This window comes from Falco cherrug, chromosome 1 (genome assembly GCF_023634085.1).
Source record: "Falco cherrug isolate bFalChe1 chromosome 1, bFalChe1.pri, whole genome shotgun sequence".
In the NCBI taxonomy this organism is placed as follows: Eukaryota; Metazoa; Chordata; class Aves; order Falconiformes; family Falconidae; genus Falco; species Falco cherrug.
In genome coordinates, this window is record NC_073697.1 from 77,239,809 (window position 1) to 77,253,108 (window position 13,300).

Sequence of the window (13,300 nt, forward strand, 5' to 3'; positions counted from 1 at the left end):
GAGGCAGAGCCTAGTATCTGAAAATCTTTTCCTTCTATTTACTTAGAGCAGGAGCAATGCTTACCTCAGAATATTCTTATGTTTTATGACAGGCATTCTTAGAACACGCTTGTACTGGCCACAAAGTAAACTTCACCTTACTCACCTTGAGCTAACGTACTCCAGCTTAGTTTTTCGGAAAGATATATGGGTTTTAGCAGAGATGAGACAGTTCTAGATGTGAACTGCTCAGACTAGCACTGATTTTGATAGCACTCCTCCCCTTCCAGTGGAAGGTACACTCAAAATACATACTATGCTGACTAACTTTACATGCTCATTACACTGACTATACTTCAGAAATGAAATAAATTCTCAGTTCTTGAAATGTTATTAAAAAAATATACAAATACCGATAATCCTGTTTTCCTTCTTTGTCTCTCATTGGTACAGTGCACCTAAAATAAAAACAAAACAAGTAAGGTGTGGTCCTAACATAAGAGCAAAACTACTAACATGTGCCAAGCTGTACATCACAGAATTAGCTTTATGGCAAAAACACAAACCAAAAACTTTGCCTCATGAAGATTAGAAGAGCTTCTTAAAGCCACTTCAAAGAATGTGTGTATGTAAGAGGGCAGTCATTTTCACACAGACACTGCCTGATGTAGCACACAATGTGTTGCAAAAAAGCCTCAACTTTAAGAATAAATCACTACCTGTGAGGAGACTACGCTTGTGAACACCAGCTTTAGAAGACAGAAATTAAGCTATACTATGTTACCTCTCGTATCATGTCCCTAGGTATCTATGGCACTCTAAAGCTGCTATTCCTGATGCTCCTCCAAAATAAAAACTCACCCAAGCTTGGAATCAAAAGCTCTTGTTTCATTCAGAATTGTTCCTCCATTTTCAAGTTCCTCAATTTGCCTCTGTATTTCATAGTCTGACAGAAACAAACGAAAAAGGCAGTAAGCTTTTTATACTGCACTATTAGCTTGTGTACACTCCACTTTTATTTTTCACTAATATGCAATAATGGAATAGGGTTTTTTGGTTTTAACTTTAATGAAATCAACAGCAGTAGTTACAGGCAGAACTATCAGTCACTGTCTCTCTCTCCAGCACCGTTTTCTTCTTTGCACGTTTTCCTCATCTTCTTTCACTCCCTTTAAAAATAGAAAACATTTCCTCCTAGGCACTGCAGCCAAGCCATACATTCCTAGTGATCTTCCAATCACCCAATTGAGTCTTTTTTTGAAGATGTAATAATCATCCTTTCTTGCTCATACCCAAGCTGCATCTGAACTTCATACACACCACCTACCGTACTCAGTGGAAAGCAATCATCTACATTGGAGAACACAAAGCTACTGCTAACCTATTTCGGTACTAAGCATGGTAGGCATTGAATCAGCTGCTTTACTCTTCTTGCAGGCAGCGTAACCTCTGCAAGAAAACAAGAAAACAGACTAACATGGCTGCTATACCCAGAGTACCTCATACTGAGATTTATGTTGTCAGGGAGCAGCAAAAGCAGTGCTGCTCCATAAGGAGGGATAAGCCAGGAGCCAAGGGTGACCAGAGCACAGGCAGGACCCTCACTGTCTGGTGCAGTTCCACTAGTTTGGACAGCGGGGGCAGAGGCATCGGCCACTAACAGGGTCCACTGACAGTCAAGGTGAGGGGATGAGCTGCATCCAGGGTTCACCCAGGGAGTTCAGGCAGAAGCAGCGAGAGGTAAGTCCAGAGACAGGACGGGGAACAAGAGTACAGAACAAGTCTAAAGTCCATCAGGAGACAGGACTGAAAACTGGCACACCTGTGATGTAGCTCAGGCAAAGTCTGAAGACCCCAGCCTGAGCTTAAATTGGACTCCTGGACTCACAGGCAAGATGCACAGAAAGGACACCCAGGTGAAACTAGTCAGGGCATTTAAGGCCAATTAGTGCACTCAGGAGACTGACATATTCATGTCAGATCACATAAAATATCTACAATGCTCTTATAATGAAGCAACCATCATTTACCTACTGCTTTTGCCAGGAATCGTATACTATTGATATTCTTCACTTCGGTCCTCACTCCATAAGGCTCTCCAGGGTGATGCACGGAAACATTGGCATCCACTCTCAGCTGACCCTCTGTAAAAGGCAATTTTATCAACAGAATAGTGTGCCCTGTAAACTAGAGTAAAAACCTTGGCATGCATTAATAAACTGCATGTTATGTGCAGACCATTACTAGCAGGCTTCTATATGTTCAGAAAAGAGTAACAACAACCTCATTATAGCTGTCTGTGATTCCATCTCAAGCCAGTGCCTAAAATAATTCAAAATTTTCTAAGTATATGACTACTTTTTTTTTTTTTAAATATTGCTCGTAATTCCTCTCAGAGAAAATTGGACGGTGCAGTGCCACGCAGATCCTCTAAGCTACATAGTGAAGAAAGATTCTGATTCACAGCTCTTAAATAAAGGGCAGAATTAGACAAGCAATGTGGTGGATTGTGAGCTTCCATTCCTCTAAAAACAGCACAGAAATAAGTTTTGGAATTACAATTTGATGGATATATACTCCTTCAGCATGGAACACAAGAACTCAGAGTTATGTTGAACAGATTTACTAAGGTGTTCTCAGAAATTTACAGCTCAAGGACAAAATGTGAGAAGTAGTGGATTTTTTGGTAATTTTCTTCTTCACTTTCAAGAAACTGCAATCTCTACGTCCCCACGCCCCCGGCCCCCAGTTTCCAAAACTGCCAGAATCTCAAACTGAATACCAAGTTATCTATAAAAACACTGTGCGCTTTTAATGACTCAACCACAAGCAACTTGTATCTTCCTAAGTTTTGTCCCTCTAAAGGCATCCCTTCTGAGTAGAAAAGGCTTGACACAGTTGATCAACTAACAGAAGAAGCTGTATTAAAAAGAAACATTATTTTTCCCATATTGCACAGTGAACATCTGTAGCCTTCCTCTTTTTTTTTTTCTCATTCCAATTTCAAATACAGATAAAGAGAAACAAATGCTTACTGTTTAGATACAGTAGCATTACGAAAGAGCGAAAAATAGCTCAGTTAAACCTGTGAAGACAGCTAGAGATTCAGAATCCATTCCAGTCAATAAATGTAAATTGCCCAGAGGCGCCTTGGTATGCTTTGTAAAAGCAGGCTGCATGATAGCACACCAATTTCCTCTGTCCTCATAGAGTCTTGCCAGACATGCAAATGAAGGACAAAGGTGATGGAATGACCCAACATCTCTTTCAAGGGAAGTGTTTTGCATGTGCTCCCCCTTTGGGGTGAAATGAGTACTTGTTCCAAAAGAAGAATAGTCTTGTCCTGCCCTTGCTTCATTTCGAGACATGACCTGCTTCTACTTGGATGTAGGTGTCAATGTGACAAGACAATGAAGTTAATCAGGCGTAAAGTGAAAGGAGAGCCAGGCCCCAAATGTTCTTTAAAAAGCTTTTTTCCTTTAAGCCCACTTCCAAGATCAGCTTCTTTTCCTTTCACATTGCAATGAAACAATCTTTTCATCTGTTTGCTAGTAAAGTAACACCTGATAACTGGGCACTTGTCTTCACTGAACACACAAGTAGAATGAAGGTAAAATATGAGAATGTAATGCGCCCTTAATTGAAAGCAAGTAATTATGATGAGGGAAAACCAGAGCAGAAAGCTACTAAAACCATCACCTTGAAAAAAACCAACTTTCTGAATACTTTTAAATTTTCTTAATATAAGGGAGGAAAAACATACCCAACACTGCAACTCTTCTCTAAACTCAGAAATCCCATTGTGATAAAAAAAAAAATAAAAATCACAGTGCAATTTCAATGGCAATCTTAGGGCCAAATTCAGTAGTGATAAACCACGTCCACAATACGTACGTCCACAAAGGCCTTTGAAGAAGCATACAAACTGGCTGCTTAACAATTGTGCCCCATTTGACATGCATAACACTAGTGTGAGAAAAGACTCACAAGACATAGACAATGTCTAGCAGTTATTATTTCCCCCTACATTAAATCAGATTTGCATCACTAGCCAACATTTTTTGGATCCTGTTTATTTGGTGATACATGGACCACTCTGGCTCAGTTCTCTAGAAGATGCACCCACTTAATGCTATGGACTGAATTTGTTGCCAGAACAGTAAGGCGAACTATCACAGGCAAAAATATAGCTTACATTGTGATGTGAACGCTAACAGGCAGTTGATAATTGGGCGTATGTGCAGAGAGGATGAATGCCCCAAACTGTTCTATCAATCTCTCAAGCAGAAACCTGCTATTTGCTAGCTGTAACCATGGACTAGTTGTAAATTTTGGTAACATTAGGACTGCACAAAAATGACATGACTTTAATCCTCCAATTAATACAGAGACATGAGACAGAATCACCAGTTAGGAGGCTGATCACACACTGTGCTTCTGCACATTACCTGTTGAAAAAATTGGGGCCTTAGGGTTCCAGAAAGTAAAGCTGATGCCAAAAGCAGGGATTCCCAAAAGAGGAAGGGGGCTAAAAAAAATAGTAGTGATCTTGGCTAGAGAGATCCTGAAGGTGGAGGAGGATCTCAAAGATCAGAGATGCATGGAGACAAAGGCCAGGGGATGCCTAGGGACCTTGGTCTCAGACACCTCAGACCAGTATCCGCAAGCCTGCTGCACAGCACAGTTTTCTCGCCCGCCACCCCAACCAGCAGCGATCTTCCTAGTCAGAAGAGAAACTGAGACCTAGTGAACATAATGCTGGAAGTGAGGGAAAGGCAAAGCGAGCGTGTGAAATGATCAAGCAGGGTAAAATCTTCAGTCTTGCTGGTTCTTAAATTAACCCCAGCACCCACGTCTGCTATGCGGTGTTGTTTACTCCGTATCACCCATGATACCAGCACAAGTTTACTGCCTACACCCATTTTATGGCTAGCTGAGACCTGACATACAACTTACAAGATGATCCATGCTCCCACTGCTTTGCCCCTTACGTGACATGTATTCTACAGCTAATCCTAAACACAGATATTCTGTGCTACAGTGCTGTGGCAAGCAAGATGAGGGCTGAGAGAAACACCACAAGAACCCCAGGGACATTCCTTCCTGCCTCGGTTTATCCTGCAATGTTACTGTGAGGCAATATAAAATCTAGCACTGCAAAGCTCTGCAGATGGAGGCAGGCCCACAAGGACATCTGAAGCATGGCAGGCATTAGGACAGGCTCTGAGGATTGTAAAAACAACAGCTAGAAAAAGCTATGCATTATAAGCAACCACAGAGCAAAATAACCAGAAGCTGCAAAACTCCTGCAAATGCAGGGAATTACCGGTGACAAGGGAGCACGCCCTTCCCCCTTCAGTACCTGCCATGACTGCCTGGCTGCTCCCAAGTGTTTGAAGAATGAGCTGAAGCTCTCTGACTGCTGCAGCTGCTTCTTCCCCACAGCACATATCAGGCTCCATGACAACCTCCATGAGGCCCACTCCTATCAGGGAGAAAGACAGGAGATTTTCAACAATAGCTTTTGATCTTGGCATATTAGAGTGCAACGGGCTAAACACATGAAAGCACTTGGGCTTTTTTTGGAAAAAAAAACAAACCCAAAAAAACAGAACAAAAAACCCCCCAAAAACCTCAATCTATGTATTATTTAGTAACTGTCACTATGGGCCTAGCTGCAGACTGCTATAAAAATTTTTCCTCTTATTTTTTTAAGGGAACAGACAAACCGCAGACAATTCCCCACCCTTTGATGACATGCAGATCAGAAGGACACACTCCTCTTCTGCCTTTCTCTAGGAGAACTCCCATTTAAAGCCAAGCCAATTCTAAGTTCAAATTTATTTATCTTAAAACAAATTTTGGGACAGAGCTGTAAACACATGTAGTCTAGTTTTTAGCTTCAAGATCACGCTTTCAAAGAATATGAGCAACCACAGCCCTTAACTCCAATGGACACCGGAGCACTTGCCCCAGTTGGGCTAGGCCAGCCAGGTTGCTGCCCCTGTTGGGTGCTAATTTGGTTCATTCCTTCTAGAATTTCAAAGTTTAAAGACAAAAATCTGTTGGTTGGGTGGTTTTTTTTGAAGCTAATAATTAAAAGCAATGTCTGACTAATGCACTGACAAATTCCAACAGCTGCTCCTTCTATACACAAACTTGATTCACTAGGTCTGTGACTTTTTTTTTTTTAACAACACACTCAGTGGCAAGAGCTTAAATAGCTGAGAGGCTGTATGTGACTGACATAGAGTTCTGAGCAAACTGAAGCCAACAGATTTCTAACTTGCTACTGCCAATTGCCATCAACAAACAGCCATGGGAAAGGTCCACTGGCCACTGAAAAATTCAAGTATTCCCCTGCTTCAAGCGTAATGGTAACTTTGATGAATATTTGTTTTCAAGGAAAGAGACATCAAACTACTTTTATTTTTCACCTGTTCCCTGTCATCCATTTCCCATTAAAGACTCATCTCACACAGAAAGGAGGAGAAAAATGGGAAAACAATCCAAGCCTACCAGCCCTATTCAAGTCAACGAGAGTCTGACTCCTTGTGTCATCATGAAGACTCTTTCCACTGTCTTGCTCCAACTGAATTTGTTTAATCCTCACAGTTTTGGTCACCATCTGGCTCATTTTTTTGCCTGTACAGAGACTGTATGACAGACTTCCATTCACCGCAATGGGAACTCTTTGTTGAGTGATTTGATAGCCAGCCTGTCAACAAAATTAGCTTTACAGTCAAATAAAACATTAACTTTACAGAAAGCAGGGGCACGGGTAAGTGCAAATATTATAGACTAAGAACAAAACTGAAAATGCAACAACTTCCATAATGACCTATTAGAGAACAGAACACATGCACATGTAAATTCAGAAGCTCTTTTGCTTAGCTGGAAAGGAAGCAAGTTAGAAGATGGGTCTAGAATTCCATGGAACTGTGAGAAGCTGGTGGTCTGGGAAAAATAGGAGCACTCCTCAATACAGGCAAGTGTAAGATCCTATATGCAGAAATAATCAAGACGCAGCTGCACAACCACTTGCTAAGGATGACATACATTTCAGTAACACCACCCTGAGGCAGGAAATGGGACCAGGAGAGGTTCTTCCATACCTGTGGTTCCATGATCATGTCAAATCTTGTCTGAAGCCAGTTATCGTACCTCCATCCTCAAGCTGGGGCTATCACTCATCCTTCCATTAAGCTGAATATCCCTCTCTGCCTGTTCAGAACTTTACTCATTAGAGGGGAGGAGAGGGAGAGGGAATGGGGGAGGAGGTGGAAATCAAGAAAATGAGGAAGCTCAATTTCATTAACGTAGCAATTTAAAAGATAGGCACAACAACCTCACATAAGGCACACAGCTGATAAATGCCACCTCATGCCTGGGACTCCACTCAAAGGTGAAACTGCTAGCCAGAAAACAGGCTGTCAGTGACAAGGTATTGGCATAACTGCAATGATGTAAAAACGCAGAAGGGAATCAGTCACTCTGTTGAAGTAGGTTGCCCATCTCTTCCTCTTTCCTGCCCTGTGCATGTGCCCAGTAGTGAGAATTAAAAAAAAAAAAAGAACAAAAAACCAACCCTGCCAGATTGTAATGAATTGGGAGGAGCATTTGCATATTTTGCAGGGAGGGCAAGCTTACTCTAAAATGTAGAGATGGTGACAGTGCACTGGAATGGAAAACAATGGTCTGGCCCTGGGAACAGCTCCATTTATATATGCAGTGAAGTGCATGACCTTCTAGCCATAATCACTATAAGAAAAATAAAATAACTGACTATGCAGCCTATGCTAATCACACAGCTATTCCCATCTCCTAAAACTTCCCATTAAAATGATTATTTTAAAAGCCTGAAATAGTAAGTGACAATAAATAACAAGAATCCCATTTCCTATCCAAAGTCCCATTTTCAAGAGTAACAATAATCCCATTGTCAAACAACCGTAAGAGCTGGATTTATTCTATCTGTTCTGTACAGCTCATTAGCCTAAACTCTGCATCTTATTACAGGGTTCCTGACCAGACTGTTTCACTATGAGATGCAGTTTACTGTCAACGCTTAAACTGCAGAGGTCAGTCGGCAGAAAGCCAGAGTTACATGTTTCAAGCTAATAAAATGTGTCAGCATTTCCTTGACCAATTTCCATGCTTATCTGACCAGAGGATCCTGTAACTCATGCCTGCAGACAACAGCAGCCCACCTGGTGCTGTATGTACCTTCTTCCACCTGTCTTCTCCTCTAAACACTTGTCTGTGGTTTCTTTCCTACGACAACATTCTTCCATACAGCTTCTATGCAGCAGACATCACAAGAATATGAGAGATTGTTTTCAGTTTAACAGCAGAAGCAGCAGAGGTAGCTTGCAAACAAATCTGTAATATTTTTGGTGTTTCTTTATGATGTGTCATGGAACACTGAAAGTCATGTTTATTTTCTGTTATTTCACTTTGTTCTCTCCAGGTCTGGAAATGGGCTTTAAGATAGTTTTACAAGTAGAGGGAAAAAAAGTATTGGCAATTCAAACTGCTAAGTTTTGTGTTTCACATTCCCAGTAGTTTACTACAGAGCCTCCAACAAAAGGGCCTCTTAATGGCTCAGAAATACTATCAAATTTATCCCCAGAAACAAAATCACTAATTACATCAACTTCACAGAAAGTTCCCAGCCTAGAAGAAAACAGAATAGAAATCTCTCTCTCCTGAGGATCCAGGCCTCCAGTGGACAATTATAATTCCATTCTCTTTCTAAGGTGGGAAGCAATTCTATTTGAATATGTTTTGTGTAACTTCAAAATATTTCCAATGCCTGAATAAAAGAGTGGGAGAGAAAGTAGTCTGATTCATAATACAGCATCTCTACACAATTAATAAGGGTGAAATCTCTGACTCTGCTTCTCCGGATGTCCAGGACACCTCACATAAAGAGAGGGTAAGCTAACATGCCTCACCTTCCACAGATAAAACAGATTTTTTTCTTTTAACAGTTATCAGATCCTCACCTCAAAATCAGAGAAGTAAAACTAGTGTCTTCTCTTTGACAGGTTAGTGTTAAACTAAACATTCAGTACAAATAAGCTGACAGAAAAAAAACGTTTTAAATTAGAAAGGTTTAATTTCATTAAAAATGAATTAAAGGCTCAAACACTGCTGTATCCAGTTGCAATGATGGAAATCAGGTTCTTCAATTATTTCAGTATTTCTACACCCATATCAAGTGCAGCAAAATGCATTTGACTTCCAGTGACACCTTCTACCCAACATGAAAGCTACCAACAAACCATACTGCAAAGACTCAGTTTATAATTTTTTTTTTAACTTATTGCAATTACTGACTGAGAAAGTTTTAATGGGAAATTAAATATTTTTAGGTCCCTAAGCACACAGGAAAAAGACACTATCATGTTTATACCACTAGAATCTGTGTTTGTTATGCGTTCACTTTAAATGAAGCACTATTATCAGACTGCTTTTACCCTAACAATTAGTACTCAACACCAGGAACAGAGAACTTAAGGGGCAAAGCAGCTCCAGCTCCCAATTCAATTACATTAAGCTACTGGAATCATGCAGCTAAGCAAGGAGTCAGCAATCATACTCAATCAGTGAGCACCAGGTTACAGCTGTCTATTCATCACAGTACAGCACTGCATCCTGTTGGGGTTAGCAGAACACTGAAAACAGAAAAAGCATCTCCTCTCTTATCCCTTATTGCCATCCGTACTCCAACTTGTCCTTTCCTAGAGTCGTAAAGACACCAGCTATAGCGCATACTTACAGGCAGATCTGCATAGAAATAGTGTTTTCTGTCAAACAAGGACTTCTTGTTTATGCTGCAGTTGAGTGCCAGGCCTGTCATCACTGCTGCTTCTACACATCTCCTGTTGAGAACCTAAGGAAACATGGCACATGTCTTTGCTCAGATACTCAGTATGTAACAAACGTCTCCCACACGTTGCCTTACATGGAGCATATATTCAATTTTGCTTGCCTTCGGCCACCATTAGATCTCTTTCCCTGCGTGGGTAGTTCTTATTCATCATTAAAGTCATCATAGCTACAAATCTGCAAAGCTTTAAGATGAAATAACAAGCCATTCAGTTGTTTTGTCATGCCACATAAGGAGATGTGCACTGTTCTGGCTTGCTACTTTTGCAAACATTCCAGTACTTCTGAATCTTCGAGGGTGCAAGAGACAAATCACAGCAAATGGTAATTGACTTGTAACCAGCTGTCAACTCATACTGGGAACTGGAAGCACAGGGGATTTGCATTAGGAACTGCAGTGCCATTTCAGTAAAACACTTCAGAACACCTGTAACCACAGAATCAGTGAATTCATTAGTATCTACACATAGATTTCAATGCTTTGCTTAACCAGGATGAAATTCAGCATATTTATATGCTTTGCTAAAACAGAACCAAAGAGACATCAATTTATCCTATGGCTACAAGTATACATGCATTTCCAGTACCCAGGTAACTCATGGGATTAAGGTTCTTGGAGAATGCCATGTGATCTGAAGACCCAGCAAGGCCTTCATGAAGGAACAGAAGAGTGAAATGCAGTTTCTCACCATGGACCTATCACTCCACACCCTTCTATCTCCTCAGCAGGGTCAGGATCCAGAGGAGAAAGAAAATTCCACTCAAAAAGGTACTAACAAGCAATGCTTCAAAGTTAGGGTTTTTTTCAAATGTGCTCTCATTAATTTAACAGTTGGTTTAACTAACATCAAATGGATAAAACTGAAAAGAAAAAAAAAAAGACTGAATTTGTCTTAGCACAACTCTGACATGCTCACACTTGCAATATTTTGAAACAGGAAGAGAATTTTACCCATCTTATTCTGCACTGTACAGCTGCCAAGAAGTCAATTTCCAGCAAGACCATTAAAGGGGCACATTATGTAAAAGATTCATCTGCATTGACCAGAACATAGAAAGCTTAAATAATGTTTTCTTCAATGTTTCTGACAGTATTTGCTTTTTCTATTCTCTAGCCCGATTTCTGAAAACAGAATGAACTGCTGCACATTCTGCATTGTTCTGTATCTTCAGCTGGAAAAGGATTCTCTTTGCTTTACTCATCTAATATTTCAAAAATAAAAATAATAAGAGAAAATAGGAGAAACTCTTCATGTAACAGAAACTTAAAAATTGGTTATACAGACAAGAAATTAAATTTTTAAGACATTTAACAAGGGAACTTTCAATATCTTTAGTGTAGCTATATATGGCTAACTAGAACACATCATCTGTTTGGGCATACTTATTAAAAAAATTTAAAAGATACATAAAGCAAATTTTAAACAAGAGAAAAGGAACAACAATTTCCCTTTGAAATACTGATCTGCAGCAAAATGAGCACAATTAGATCTGACTGTAATCTAAATCAGAATTGGTAACTATGAAATATTTATTTATTTTAGTATCATAGCTGCAGTTCATTATGTAGTACATGCTCCTGCTTTCAACAATTAAATGCTTCCAGACAGTACAAGATACAATTTTTTTCTACCATTTAATGAAGCCTGAAACAGTGCTAGTCATATTGTTCAATGTTGAAAATATAAAATTTCTAAATACACAGGCAGAATTTGCTCCTACTAAAGCCTTATGGCACAATCCTGTTCTTTACAGATTTACAAATCTAAGCTTTACAAATTAAGGAGGACCATGCCAGTCAGCCTTTAACAAGTGGTTACCAGAAACCAGTTTTACTGATTTTAACTGGAAATGTGACAAAACCCAACTCCTGAGTCACAGTCGGTTAGAGCCTCATAACATTCTTCAAACGCAGGTGGAATTTAGCTAATGGTTACACAACTACTGCCTTTGAGCACTCCCTCTTCAGTTTTTGCTTCCAACAAGGCAGAGTGTCTCTTACTCATCACCCTAAGGGATAACATTGTTTTGAGGTGAAAGAAGTAATTACCACATAATAAAAGTGAGAACCTTTTGCACTACTACTGATGAACCATTTTGGTGGCTCTGGGGAAAATCTGGCATAAACATGGACATATTGATTACTTTCTATGTAGCATTACTAAGCATTTAAATGACTGGAATATATACGTGTCCCCAGTATACCGGGTCATACTAGCCGAAACATTGTATATGCACCATTTCTCAATTCAACAGTACCACTTCCTGTGCTACCTCTTCATCAAACTCTGTGGTGATAAAAGTCATTGCAAAGCAGGTCTTTCCCACTATGGCATACTGAGATGTCTGCCACACTGATCTGCTTCCTGGGTCCTGTTTGACTCTTAAAAAAACCCCACAAACCCCAAACAAATCCCCCCCCCCCCTTGTCATCCCCTGTCCCCCCCCAATGACACTTTACTTGCTGAAAAACCTAAACTTTCCTGTTTAATATTGCTCCATTTCTGAAGTGACTACTACCACCCATTCCAGTGATCAAAGCTGTGCACATAAAGCAGACCTGTTTAAGCAAACAGCTAGCCTTCCTTCAAACAAGCCTAGCTTTTCAAATAATCTGCAGCGATAAACATCAATTCAGTATGTGAAACTTCCCATACTAATGACCTAGAAGAAGTTCTCCAAGCTTGTTGATGCAGTAAGCTGTTACTATGTTGACAGCTTTGGCTAGCACCAAAGATTTGTATTACTGGCTTGAACTGACAAAATACCAGTCTGGTATGTCAGCAAAGTGCTGGCCTTGAAAGCAAGCTATGTAGTTTCTGCAGTAGCTATGGACAAAACACAATGGCGTATAAAGCCTTCTTAAATTTCTGGCCTTCTAAAATGGAAGCAGCTCTCCTAGGTATTCGAAGAAAATCCTAGAGAGCTATCACAAAAGGAAATGTTAATTGTTTGTATTGGAAACTCATGAAAAACCTTAACAATGCCACCACAACACCAGCACCATTTTCCTTGTAGCCTGCTACACTATCCTGCTAGAGCACCATGGTAACTGCGTGTTAGAGGAATGAAAGAACAAACCAACCAAGATCTCCCTTTTTCCAGTACTCGTCTATTCTTTACATCTAGTTCACAAGTGGAAAGACTCCTTTCAGAAATTTATGATCTTTATTTGCAAGGTCAGTTTAGTCAAGACCTTCGTTTCAAATGCAAGACTATTCAATAGCTATTCAAAACTAACACAGTATCTTCAATGGCACAAATTCCCACCAAAAGCAATTTTTTAACAGCTTTTTCTTTAACAGCAGGTTTACTCCTTATATTAATACATTAAAGAAAGCTGGCCCCCTTTTAGGTGAAGAGATATGTTTCTATATTTAGTAAATGATCATTTTTACATTTTAAAGAGAGTACGTAGGCTTGTTTT

At 40.0% G+C, this 13,300-nt stretch overlaps 1 protein-coding gene across 2 annotated transcripts in view; it reads right to left on the bottom strand.

The window, feature by feature from the left end:
• The window catches only part of GATB (glutamyl-tRNA amidotransferase subunit B), a 43,070-nt gene that overhangs the window by 17,718 nt on the left and 12,052 nt on the right, over window positions 1–13,300 (bottom strand). For both annotated transcript variants that reach the window (XM_055706004.1, XM_055705999.1), the window contains exons 3-8: window positions 9,764–9,877; window positions 6,499–6,697; window positions 5,342–5,464; window positions 2,010–2,123; window positions 841–925; window positions 393–437 (exon numbers count right to left, since the gene is read on the bottom strand). In XM_055706004.1, the coding sequence (XP_055561979.1) occupies window positions 393–437; window positions 841–925; window positions 2,010–2,123; window positions 5,342–5,464; window positions 6,499–6,697; window positions 9,764–9,877 (680 nt within the window). The remainder of the gene's footprint in view (window positions 1–392; window positions 438–840; window positions 926–2,009; window positions 2,124–5,341; window positions 5,465–6,498; window positions 6,698–9,763; window positions 9,878–13,300) is intronic.